The sequence below is a fragment of the Melospiza melodia genome, chromosome 1 (genome assembly GCF_035770615.1).
Source record: "Melospiza melodia melodia isolate bMelMel2 chromosome 1, bMelMel2.pri, whole genome shotgun sequence".
Classification (NCBI taxonomy): domain Eukaryota; kingdom Metazoa; phylum Chordata; class Aves; order Passeriformes; family Passerellidae; genus Melospiza; species Melospiza melodia.
In genome coordinates, this window is record NC_086194.1 from 140964949 (window position 1) to 140977219 (window position 12271).

General features: G+C 40.9%; 1 protein-coding gene across 9 annotated transcripts in view; it reads right to left on the reverse strand.

Moving 5' to 3' along the window:
• The window catches only part of EYA1 (EYA transcriptional coactivator and phosphatase 1), a 158838-nt gene that overhangs the window by 29896 nt on the left and 116671 nt on the right, over positions 1-12271 (reverse strand). For all 9 annotated transcript variants that reach the window (XM_063170265.1, XM_063170256.1, XM_063170229.1 and 6 more), the window contains one exon: positions 9089-9178. In XM_063170265.1, coding sequence (XP_063026335.1) covers positions 9089-9178 — 90 coding nt within the window. The remainder of the gene's footprint in view (positions 1-9088; positions 9179-12271) is intronic.

The following is a 12271-nucleotide window of genomic DNA, read 5'->3' on the forward strand; positions in this document are numbered from 1 at the left end:
ATGATGAGAAGACTAAGGTACACTGATGAGGAACTACAAAGTACTGGCAACCACAAACACAGACCTCGTGTCGTGTCACCTACATAAGTGTTTGTAAAATATGGTCTAGACAAGTGATTAGTACCTAATGCCAGCAAAGGTTCATCCTGTCAATGTTCAGGGCTTGGAGTACAGCTTTAGACACAAAATGACCTTGATCTGATTTTTATTTTGTGGAGAAGTTGAGAAAGCTTTTCTCTCTGGTAATGGTGTTTCACAATCTCCTTCTGCACTTCCTTGGTCTGACTGCAGCTCCCTCAGCTCCTATCACGGATTGTGGATCTCTGTAAACCTAGGCAACGTCACACCTGTCATGGCTGTCCAAATCTGGCTCCATGACATTTCTACAAGGTGTGGAAGAATAAATGATGGACTTCTACACTGCTAATAGTGGCCAACCTGCTCTCCCAGCTTGCTTTGGAGCTTGCTCAAAGTCTGCACTTAAGAGCTGGCTTGCATCCAAGCACTTCATTTGTTAGATTATTTGAATCTAGGACCAGATGTGCTAAAATGCTTTCAGAAAGAAGAGCCTTTTACCCTACAGTGGTCATGGTTCTTTGAGATGTGCAATAACCTGCATATGGAAAGCCTGCTGAATGCAGTAATGAATTCAATAACAAGAATTATCATAATGCCCAGAATCCCAAACCATCCTTTGGAGTGCTACTGTGCTAAAAGTTACCAGTCAGAGTCTGTGGCGTATTAAAGTGCCTCAGACCCAGGTCTGAGGGGAAATGATTTCCCTTTCTCCTTCAGATTAAAGAACCAGAACATATGGCTGTATTGCTTCAAAGGCATTCCTACAGGGCACTGCGTGGTACACTGGGGACATAGCTGTGTGCACGGTCACTGAAGGACCTGGGAGGAAAGTCACTTAGTCTCCTGTGGTGTTACTGATACCTACAAAGGAGAAATTTTCAGGCTGATGAAAAGAGGATATATGTCCCTGTCATGAAAAAAGGTCTCCTTAAGTGCCAGAAGTGATTTATAGGGTACATTTGCTTCCAGCAGCAGGGAGGCAGCCAGGTTTCACCTGTAAGAATTGAAGGCAAAGGCCAGAAAGGAACTAATGTTCAAGGAGCTCTGTTCCATGATCAGGCTTTATGGATGTTGTCCTGGGTATTAGTTGTTCCCTTCCTTTTCCCTGAGTTCTAACAATGATCTCCCATCTTGGAAATCCCTGTAGTGCCAGGTGTTAGTGCAGAGTGTATCCCCATCTGCTTTAGTGACACAGCAGTCTGCCTTGCAATGTGGGCTTAGAGGTCCTTTATGTTCCTTTAGGGAACAGAAGGGCTCAGCATACTGCTGGGTGTCAAACATCTCCATCACATTTCAAGTAAAAAGCTGTCCTACACACAGTCATGAGCTTGAAAAGGAATAGAAGGGAGAGGTAGAGTTGATAAACACTCACAGTCTAATGACTGGGGGCCACAATCAAGAGAAAAACTTCCACATAGCAAATTATACAAGAAACAATCCACAAAAAGCAGTTTTCATTTTAAAAATCTTATAGCTAATTTCTCCCTACCAACTTCTAGATCTGAGTACGTTCAAGGTAGCAGTTACAGACTTGCAGGAAGGATTTATTGCCCTGTGTTTGCACACAAACAGAAGTGAATTGTGAACCCACGGGTGTGCACTATACATCCCTCACAAATGGCAAAAAAATTAAGGCTAATCATCACCATGTGTGTCAAAGGTGGGAAAAAATGTTTTTTTATAGTATCATTAGAATCTTATTTTGAACCTTCCCACAAATGCCTACACCAAAACCCATGAAATGAACAAACAGAAATAAAAGTCCTAAAAGAAAAAAAACCACCATGCAATAAAACTGCAAATTAATTTGCCTTTCATTACTTCAATAGAATTCAACACAAACCAAAAAAAAAGTGTTAGGCAAGATTAGACAAGATTTAATAAGTGACATATTCAGCTTCAGTATATACCTCTAAAGGAATAGATCTAATGAGATGGTGTGATTTTAGAACAAAGTTTGCAAAGCACTTAACTAACTTTTTCAAATAAGATGTTCCTAATGATTCACTACCACCAATACCTAGTGATACCTTTAACATACCTTGCTATAATATGTTCCCGATATGCCAAAAAAATGAGTAAACTTTTAAAAGTATCAGTATAAACATATACAATCTTTAAAGACGCAGATAGAATCACAAAATGGTTTTGGTTGGAAGGGACCTTAGAGATCGTCCAGTTCCAGGCCCACTGCCATGGGCAGAGACACCTTCCACTAGATCAGATTGCTCAAAGCTGCAACCTGTTCCAGTGTCTCACCAACCTCACACTGAAGAAATTCTACCTAATACCTAATCCAAACCTACCCTCTTTCAGTTTAAAGCCATCAACTCTTGTCCTGTCACTACATGACACATTGTAAAAATCCCTCGTTGGCTCTCCCCTCTACTGAAAGGCCACAATAAGGTTTTCCTGGAGCCTTCTCTTCGCCAGGCTTAATAACTCCAACCCTCTTGGCCTTTCCTCATATGAGAGGTCTTCCAATCCTCTCATCACCTTTGTGGCCTTCTCTGGAGTCACTCTATGCCCCTCTTTAGTTGGGGCCCCAGAGCTGGACACAGTACTCCAGGTGAGACCTCAGGAGAGCACAGCAGAGAGGAACAATCACCTCCTCAATCTGCTGGTCATGCTTTTGATGCAGCCTAGGACACAAATGGCTTTCTGAGCTGCAAACACACATTACCAGGTCATGTTTAGCTTCTTGTCCTTGAACACCTCCAAGTCCTTCCACCCAGGACTGCTCTCAATCCAGTCTGCTTCAGATTTACCCAGTCCAGATGCAGATTGCTGAAGAGGCCAAGGTCTTTCTTCCAAAGTGCAGTGTTGAGAGCTTCCTGTGCACCCTCCTTGCTGCCCCAAGTATCTTAAAATCCACCATTTCATGGTCACTGCAGTCAACCCTTGAGCTTCATATTCCCCACCAGTCCTTACTTGTTGGCGAGAACAAGGTCCAGCATAGCACCTCTCCTTGTTGTCTCCTCCACCACTTGCAGAAGGAAGTCATCACCAACACATTCAACACATTATAGAACCTCCTGGATTGCTTATGGCCTAATTTGTTGTACCTCCAAGAGATATTTGGGTGGCTGAAGCTCACCATGAGGACCACAAATTGCAAATGTGAGGCTACTCCTGTCTATAGAGAGCCTCATCCACTCAATCTTCCTGGTTAGGTGGTCTGTAGCAGACCCCCACTTAATGTCACCTGTTCCCTACTCTCCCTGTAATCCTGACTCACAAGCTCCCAGTCAGCTCCTTATCTATCTCCAGGCAGTGCTCCATGCACTCCAGCATTGACATCCACTAACACAGAGGGTTACAGGCCCGCCTTGTCTCCCCTGCCTGTCCTTCCTAAACATCTTGCATGTTTTCATTCCAACACTCCAGTCACAAGAGTCATCCCACCAGTCTCTGTGATGCCAATAAGACCATAGACCTGCAGGCATGCACATGCCTCTAACTCTTGTTTACTCCCCATGTTGTGTGTGTTTGCACAGAAACATTCAAGATGGGCCTCTGATGAAGCCAACTTACTGGAATTCCTTTGTGCTGTTCTTCAGGTGCTCTTCTGCTGACCTGTGATCCCACTCTGGACACCTATGGCTGCCACAGGTATCAGACAGGTAAGAGTGGGATGGATTGAGGTTCCTCTTCTCCAGTTTAAAGAGGGCTTAAGGCTCTTCCTCAAGCCTATGACTGAAGATGCTCTTCTCCGACAGATGGAGCCAATCAGCCCCACCAGACCAGGTTTCTCAAGCAAGTCCCATGCTCTAAAATACCTGAACCTCTGCGGTACGAGTTCTGCAACCATTTGTCAATTTGCCAGATTTGACTGGCCCTTCCAAACTCCTTTTTTATGGCTGGGAGGATTGATGAAAGAACTGCCCACACTCCAGAATCCCTTACTGCTGCTCTGCACAGGGAGCAGGGCACTATAATCCATCTTGACTGTTTTTGTTTCCTCAGACTGGTGCCCAGGTGAAATAACAGCAGCCGATGACAGAAGTCAGAGGACTGCATGAGGCTTGGTAGTCTATTGGTGACATCCTGTCTTGGGGGCACACCCCAAGGGACATACCCCTAATACAAGGCTCTGGCAAACATCACACCTCTCTAGAGAGCACCTGATGCTGGCAAATAAGACTCTCAGAAGTGAGTTACCTACTACTATCACCTCTCTCCTTCTCTTAGTTGCTGTCATTGTTACATGGGGGGGTTATGGGGTCAGGCTCCTTACTCAGCTCCAGCATCTCTCCTGTGTGATGTGTCTCTCCTTTTCAGTCTGCACACCAGTGATGCAGTTCTGCAGGGGCACCTCAGGTTTTGGGAAGGTATCTTCCTCCTGCAGGTTCTTGCTTACATTCTGCAATGTTATTGCTCCCCCTCCCTTCTGTTTGTGCCAGTGGGGGAGGTTTTGGCTCTTTGGTCATGGGCTGTGGGTCTGCTGCAGACTGCACTTGGAAGCAGCTATGCAACTCCACTGAACCAGCTATACAACTCCTTCTCAGCCACCCCGATGCTGTGCAGTCTTCCTGCTGCCTCCTGCAGCTCAGCCACCTGCCACAGGAGCTCCTCCACCTGGCACACCTTTGGCAGGCAGGTCTGCTGTCCTGTCCCTGCCTCAGGAGAAGCCTCAATTCACTTTCTGCAGTCTGAGTTCTGCACTGCAGTCTTGTCCTTCAGCAGCCCTGCCTGCAGGGAGGCATTGGCCACTGTCAGAACAGACGGTGCAGATCCCCCATCAGAGCTGCAGCCTTTCCCTCAGATGAGTGCCCACCATTCTGCCCTGGGAGTCAGGTGGGATGAGTGCCCCTGACCTGTGCAGATGGCTACAGAATGGAGCTTGGCTGCTGGTGGACTTCACGTGCCCGCGCTTGGCCAGTGGATGTCCCACCTCTGTGTTGTCACCTTCCCTGCACACCCTGCTGAGCAAACTGCTACACCAAGACCTGTCTGCCTGCCCTGGCCACGTGCTCCTGGCCACAGTGCTTGCTAGGGCTGCCTACTTTGGGAAGAGGGGTTGGCCATCATTCCTCCTGGCCTCGCACATGCCACTCTCATAAGAGCAGCCAGCTCCTGGTGGGTCTCTGTGCCCCCCTGGGCCTTCCCTGGCTGAGGAAGGAGCTCACATTCCCTGTGAGCCACTCTCCCCTGCTCTGCTGTAGAACACACCTGCACCAGAGCTGATAACCTCTGTGGATGTCACATCTCAGTCCTATCATCAAGTTGCTCATTTCCCTAAAACACTGGAGCATACCTCGTTAAATACATAATATGTGTAATTGCTCCATATAGACCTTTAAAATATTATACCTTATTATCTCTATCACAACATAATCAGCATGCAAAATCAAAACTTTTTATTTTCAGATGAGATAACCGTGGTTCTCTTGAGGGCACTACACTAATGTAATTATTCCCTCTTGCACACAATTAAAATTCAACTATAAAACAGAGAGTATGAGACATTTACATAAAAATCTTCAATACTGAAAACTAAAAGCTCTTGTTCAGAAACCCAAATGCAGATTTTGGAATCAAAATTTTTAGAACACTGCACTATCTTCCACTGTTCAGCCTGGTACACTTCTCTAATTTTATTATGAAATTACTTCTAATGCATGAAAATACTGTTTATTATGGTACTTAGATCGAATTATACATAAGTAAACATTAATATTTTTCCTTTCAGTATGTTAAAAATTTTGTCATATCCCTTTAACATGCTGTTTTAAGAAATATTCCTAAAGATCAGAAATTGTTTGCTATTACATCACTTTGAAATTAATTACTCCAAATAAATCTGTGGAAAGTGAAAGAAATAAGCAATTTATTTTATTTTTTTCAAAGCAATAAAATAAGAACTAGTGCAAGGGTGCAAATCTAACTGCAGTTCACCCATCCAGAAACAGAATACTGACTTCAAAGCTAGATAGTGAGATCTGACTGAATTTTTTCAATGAGTTTGAAATTTTTAATTACAAGTATTAATATTATTATTACTACATAAAGAACAACATACAAAAAAATAAATGATTCATTTACCTGGCTGTATCCCCTACTAAATTTAACTGATACACAATGGCACTTTACACAGACTAAAAACTGACCACTGTAGAATTTAACCTAGTAACATTACTAAATCTCTAGGCTGAACTTTGAAAAGCCAGTTAGGTCATACATAAATCAAACTGTGCTTCAGAGATCACTGCTGCAACTCTGCCCTTTGCATTCAAAATGTTCAATCAGACTTCAGCATTTTATAAGACGAAAAAGTATTTTCACTTGGATAACAAGAGAGCTATTCTGATTATAGAGTTTTCTGGAATGTTGGATGATTTTTTTATTTAAAAAACATTAACTTGTGGTATCTGGAAAAATGTGCATCGTAGGCCAAAGCTATGACAGATGATTGCCTGCCTTTAAAAGCTGCCTCTGTATGTGCCAAGAAGGGTTCCCTCTGAGCCTGGGTGAGACAGAGGGCATCAGCTTTCACTTTCCCACTTTGAATTAAGCCTAGGCTCAAACACACATCTACTCTGTGGGTTAGATATGTTCCAAATCTCGCTTTGCTGTTCTTCATACGACTGCTGGGCATGGATAGCCAGGCTCTGCAGCTCACAGGCAATGTGCCTACAAATGTTTTCAATCCCAACAGCCCAGATACTTGTGCTGATGATCTGCAAAGCTTAGACCTGATCTAGATCTTTCAGACTCAGTTCTTCATCAGTGAGAATAGATGCTTTAGGCCTGAGGCATATCCAAACCAAATTGTCCACAGTTTTGCTGGAAGCCTGTCAGGCTGTGAGCAGCCTGAACTCCAAACCACCAAGCAAGGACTTTTGAGTTTCTGAGATGGATGTGAGGAATCTGCCCTGAGGTCACAGCCCTTGGGAAAACGGCAGACCCTGCTTGCTAAATGGTGATGCTCACAAGAATGACAACTGTGGCTCCAGGAGGACATGCTCCTTCAAGAACACGACATTTCTGTGACATGTTCAAAAAACTGTCTCACTGCTGATGAACTGAAAGCCCCAGTCTGTGATGAGGCCTAGTCCTTACATGCAGCTTCCCACAAAGTACAGGCTCCCTTACACCCTTCCACTGTGTGCTCTGAAGGCTTGTCCGTGCACACTGAATGTGCTCTTCACCCCTAGGCATGATCCCTCAGACTGGAGCTCCTGCTCCCCAGCCATAAGGATTAGGGCTGGTGTACAAGGACAAGCACACAGCTGCTCACTCCTGGGTGCCTCTATGTGTGAGGAAGGCAGGCCAGGGTATAGACACCAACTATTGCACTTCAGTTTGGACATACAACATAAACTGGGGTTATGGTGGAAATGCAAAGAATCAGGCTTAGCATGAGCTCCTCTGCCTCCATGAACCAGCAGCTGTTTTCTCATACACACCTTCAAAGTTCTTGAGTGAATGAACCACTGTGCTCCATTGTTAAGGCTGCAACGTGTCTATTAGCAGAAGATAATCTGCCACCCCTAAGATGTGGATGATTAACTTTCATTAAGTCAGTGAGGCTGACAATCCTGTATGAAATAGCTACATATCTGGCTCTGCATGGCAAATGAAAACACACTGAACTTTGTTAAATATACTTAAATACAAAAAGAGTAGTACTTTTTCATTCTGCTCTGGTTAAAATGAAATATAATCAGAAACAGAGTTGAAAAATAACTAGCATTGTTATATTTTTAGATAAATCTGAAAAATAAGTCTCATACATGCAACTCATTGGTGCTTCTTATATCCAAAACTACAATATCTTTAAATACCACCTTAATGGAAGAAAATGCTACTTTAAAATTTCAAGAAACCAGCTATTTTACTGTAAGTATAAAAAATAAATACTCTAAGGAATGGAAGAAAAAAAAGCATGTTCAATAATTTCATTACATTCTAAGATGCCAAATCATCTGTGAGTGGTTTCTTTTTAGATGAAAAGAAATCAAAATATAGGACAGATGTTGGATAAAACCACATTTGAGGTCTATCACACACTGGCATTTTTCAAATTATTTTGGCTCATCTATTGAATAAGGTGTATTTTGCTTGATTTTGAAAAGGGAAACATCAGGAAATATTTAAAGGCCAATTGCTGCCAATTAACTTTGATCAGCAAAAGTTGCATTTGAATCTTTTAGATTCTTTTGCTGTCTGGAATAACACACTATTCTAAAATCTAGCAAAACAACAACTTGATGATTAATGTGTGTTGGCAGTCCCACCACAAGCTTGCTTAACAGCTGGATTTTAAATAAACAGCTGTCTTCACTATGATGGGAAAGAAGTCTGACTGTTTTCATGTTTTTCTGTTATTAAAATGTGATCAGAAATTGCTTTTTTCCCTTTTAAGATGAAACAGCCAGGCATTAGAGTGACAGTCTCTTTCAGCAGTTTGGAGAGCTTTGGAAGGATCTCCCAAGCATTGCCAAACCATAGGCTGTGCAGGCTAAAAAATCCCTTGGCAAGGCACCCACAGCTCCTCTCTGCAGGCAGAGGGACCCCGGCACAAAACACCCCGTGGCTGCTGCAGGCACAGCAGCCCCAGGAACAGCCCACAGACAGCCCATGCAACATTTATCATGTCCCTTGGGGCTAAGGTAACACTTGCCCACCGTGGGATGTAAGCAAGAAATCTGCACCCAGCCATCAACTGTTTACAGAGTTTAATATTTAATGGCCTGTGCAGACTATTGAATTCTGTGTGTTTATGGGCTCCTTTGGTGTATCCACTTCTGAAACTTGTCTACTGTCATCATAAGTGCTAAAACCTGTGAGGACAAGATTCTACCATTTAAGCTGCAGTAACCTTTGAAGGCCAGTTCAGACATTTAGTGTAGATATTATATATCCTAATGACTAAATGATATAGCTATTTTCTAAGCATTTGGGTATTGAAACTGCAAATAATTGTCAAAGCATCTAACAACACATAAAATCAGACAAATACTAAATATTAATCATCTCTGTGTGTTTTAAAAGAATGAACACTTACTTCTAAATCGTTAAAGAATAGATGCGTGTCGGCCAAATTGAAAATCATCTCTTCCATTCGCAGTCCAAGGGACACAGAAGTGGGAGGATCCTTAAAGAAGAAATTAAGCAAGTACACCATCAATACTGTGCCTAACACATATACCCAAATACAAACTGGAGGAACAGCTTTTCATAACATAATACTTATATCAAATGCAACATCTGCTTTGTCGGTTTCAGTTCAGTAACTCTCTTACCCTTTACTACAGCACTTCCCAGTAACACTCAAAAATATGCCTTAAACTCAACTGACTCCTTGATTTTGCAGCGGGACTTCTGTGGTCCCCCTCATGCATCCCTGCCACTGGCTCTTTGATCTCTGTGCAAATCCATTTCAGCTAAAACTTCTCCAGATTCTACAACTGCTCACAAGTTTTATGATCAAGCAGGGGTATGATAATACTATTGTTACTCAAAATAAACTGGTCACAAATGACAGGGTTCAACCCTGGGAATACCTAGTGACTTTAAAGCAAAGAACTATTGATGTTTTATTTGCAAATGGTAATTCTATTTAAAACCACTCCTTGATTGTCAAAAAAGCTTTAATTATGTTTCCAGTTTGGCCCACCCATGCAGAGTGAACAAAACTATTGTTTGTTATTAATACATAACACACTTTAACTTCTCTACAGAAATTACCGTAACAACTTACTCCTTACTGAGCTAATAAACTCAAAAAGCATGTTCAGCATTGTGGTTACCAAATGCATTACAGATGTTTGTCTTGTTTTGATTTTTTTGGTGTTTTATATATTTTCAATCTGAAAAATCGAAAAGAGAGTCTAATACATACGTTTGATATAGAGTTTCTCATTTATAATGCCAAGTCTATCCAAGAGCACAGGAGCAGGAGTTTGAAAGAACATGTTATATTATCCCATAAAAGCCTCTATTAATAATGTTAGTTTGTTAGGAATTATATTTTAAATAGAACTGAAGAAGTGACAACCCATATTTTACTTAAAATAAGCTAATATTCTAAACTTGATGACAAGTCACAGTTAAAAAGCAAGAGATGCAGTCCTTAGTTTCTTTTTCCACCTCTAAATCAAATTAATAGATGCTTCAACATGATCTCTGAACTTTCAAACATTTTTCTATAACTACTGGTTAAAAAGGCAAAATGCGTCACTAGTGAAGAGCTGGAAAAGATTGGTGATTGGGAGCCTGTTTGCCTTCTGGAAATGCCAAAACCCAAGAACTGCTATCCAGAGAAAGAATTTTTGAAATTTCAAAGCAGAGCAACACTGAGCAGACAAAACATCTATTCTTGAACCCACATCCATTAAGAGCAAGTTTTTTAAAATAAATTTAAAAAATAACCCTTATAACTGGGGAAAAAAATTGCATCATGCTATTTTGATGAACTTTGCCCTTAAAAATAAGTCTTTTATTTAAACTGGCACAGCCAAAAAAAAAAAAAAAAGGAATATTTGGCTTCTTAGTTCAAATGGAAACACTTTGAAATATGAACAAAAGTATTCTGTCTCTCTGTTTTAATATTGCTCTGTTTGTAGACCTAAGCTTTCCTCTGCTTTACTTTTGTAGGTGAGGTGGAAAGCAGGTGGTATTTTCTCTCTAGCTGGGCCTGAGGCTTCTTCTCCCTGTGACATTTCTGCTTATCTTCGTGCCCAGTTAGCAGCTCATCATCCTACACAGCTCATCGGGCTTCTTTATTTTTAAACAAAGATTTTTGTTGTGCCTGAGCAGTAACAGAAGACACCTCTCAGGAGCCTCTGCTGTAGTTATTAAAGGAATCAAATGGGCTAAAAGTCTAATATGCAAATGAAGACCACTAGCTGATCTTGAGTATCAACTACTAATGCAACAAGGAAGAAATAATTCCCTTCTGACTTCCATCCCTAAACAGCAACATCATTTTGAAAAGCAGAATAAATGGGGAACAGAGCATGATACTGGTTATGAACTCATTTGACTAATTTTGCAGTCAGACTAATGGCTGCAAATATATATTTTACATTTCAGTGCACATGACTTGCTTTTATTATTATCGAACATTTTTATCACATTTCTGAGTCTGTAAAAAGAGGATTTTGTCTGTAAAAAGCTTCCTACCCATTTTACTCCAAGGTATTTTTACATGGCAGAAATAAAACAGAATGGTTTCCTCCAAAGTAATACTAAAATAATGTCATTTATTAGGTTAATATAATTAGGCAGAAAAAATGTATGAAACTCATTGGCACCTACTGAAAGTGTCAATTTAAATAAATCCAAACTAAATGGATTGCTTTTCAAAGAAAGTTTAACTCCTAGTTTAAATACAATATTTTTATATAGGAAGTTCTACTTAACACAAAAACTATGTTAAACTCTGGCTCTCGGTAGCTACATATTTAACAGAAGCAAAAACCTTATCTGCATTAACATTTTAAATAACTGTGTAGTCACAAACTTGCAACTAATCCAATGAAAAGCACAAGAACCTTGGTTAAAAGCATTATAGTATATCAAACTCTGCCACCAGACATTACAGTGGGGGCAGTAAACTTTAAAAAAAAGATAAGGCTAGAACAAGATTTAAAAAAAAATAATCCCATACCCAACCTTCTTTTGCACTTTTAAGCCACTAATTGCTAACTAATTATTGTGAGGTGTCTCACAATGAGTAGGAAAGCTAACAATCTCTTCATGTTGCCTGGGATTTGCAGGTTCAGTCAGTGTCTTTTCAGGTATGGTCAAAATCAGGTACAAATCTCTGAGGGAGGTACAGTTTGACTAAAGAAAAGAAATACCAATGTCAAACTGCTTAAGTAGGCCTTTTGTTTTGAATACTGGCATTGGAGCCAAAACATTGCCTTTATGTCATTTCTAAATTCTAGCTACTTGATTTCTTTGTTTCCTGGAGAAACAAGAAGCTGAAAAACAGGAAAGTTCACTTTGGGTACCAGGCTTATTTTCCACTTAAGCCTACAGGTCACAAATGAAGGGTTAAGTGAAACCAGGCTTTGTTTTTCTCTATCTCTAAAGTATATTAAACCACAATAAAATAGCTTATAATTTAAAGGAAAATTCCTTTAAAACCTCTGCATATAACTGCTTTCACTGGGGATGGAAATGTATGTAAAGACCATAGTATTCTGTGCCAATGCTGAGATATATTTTCACCTGCTCTTAA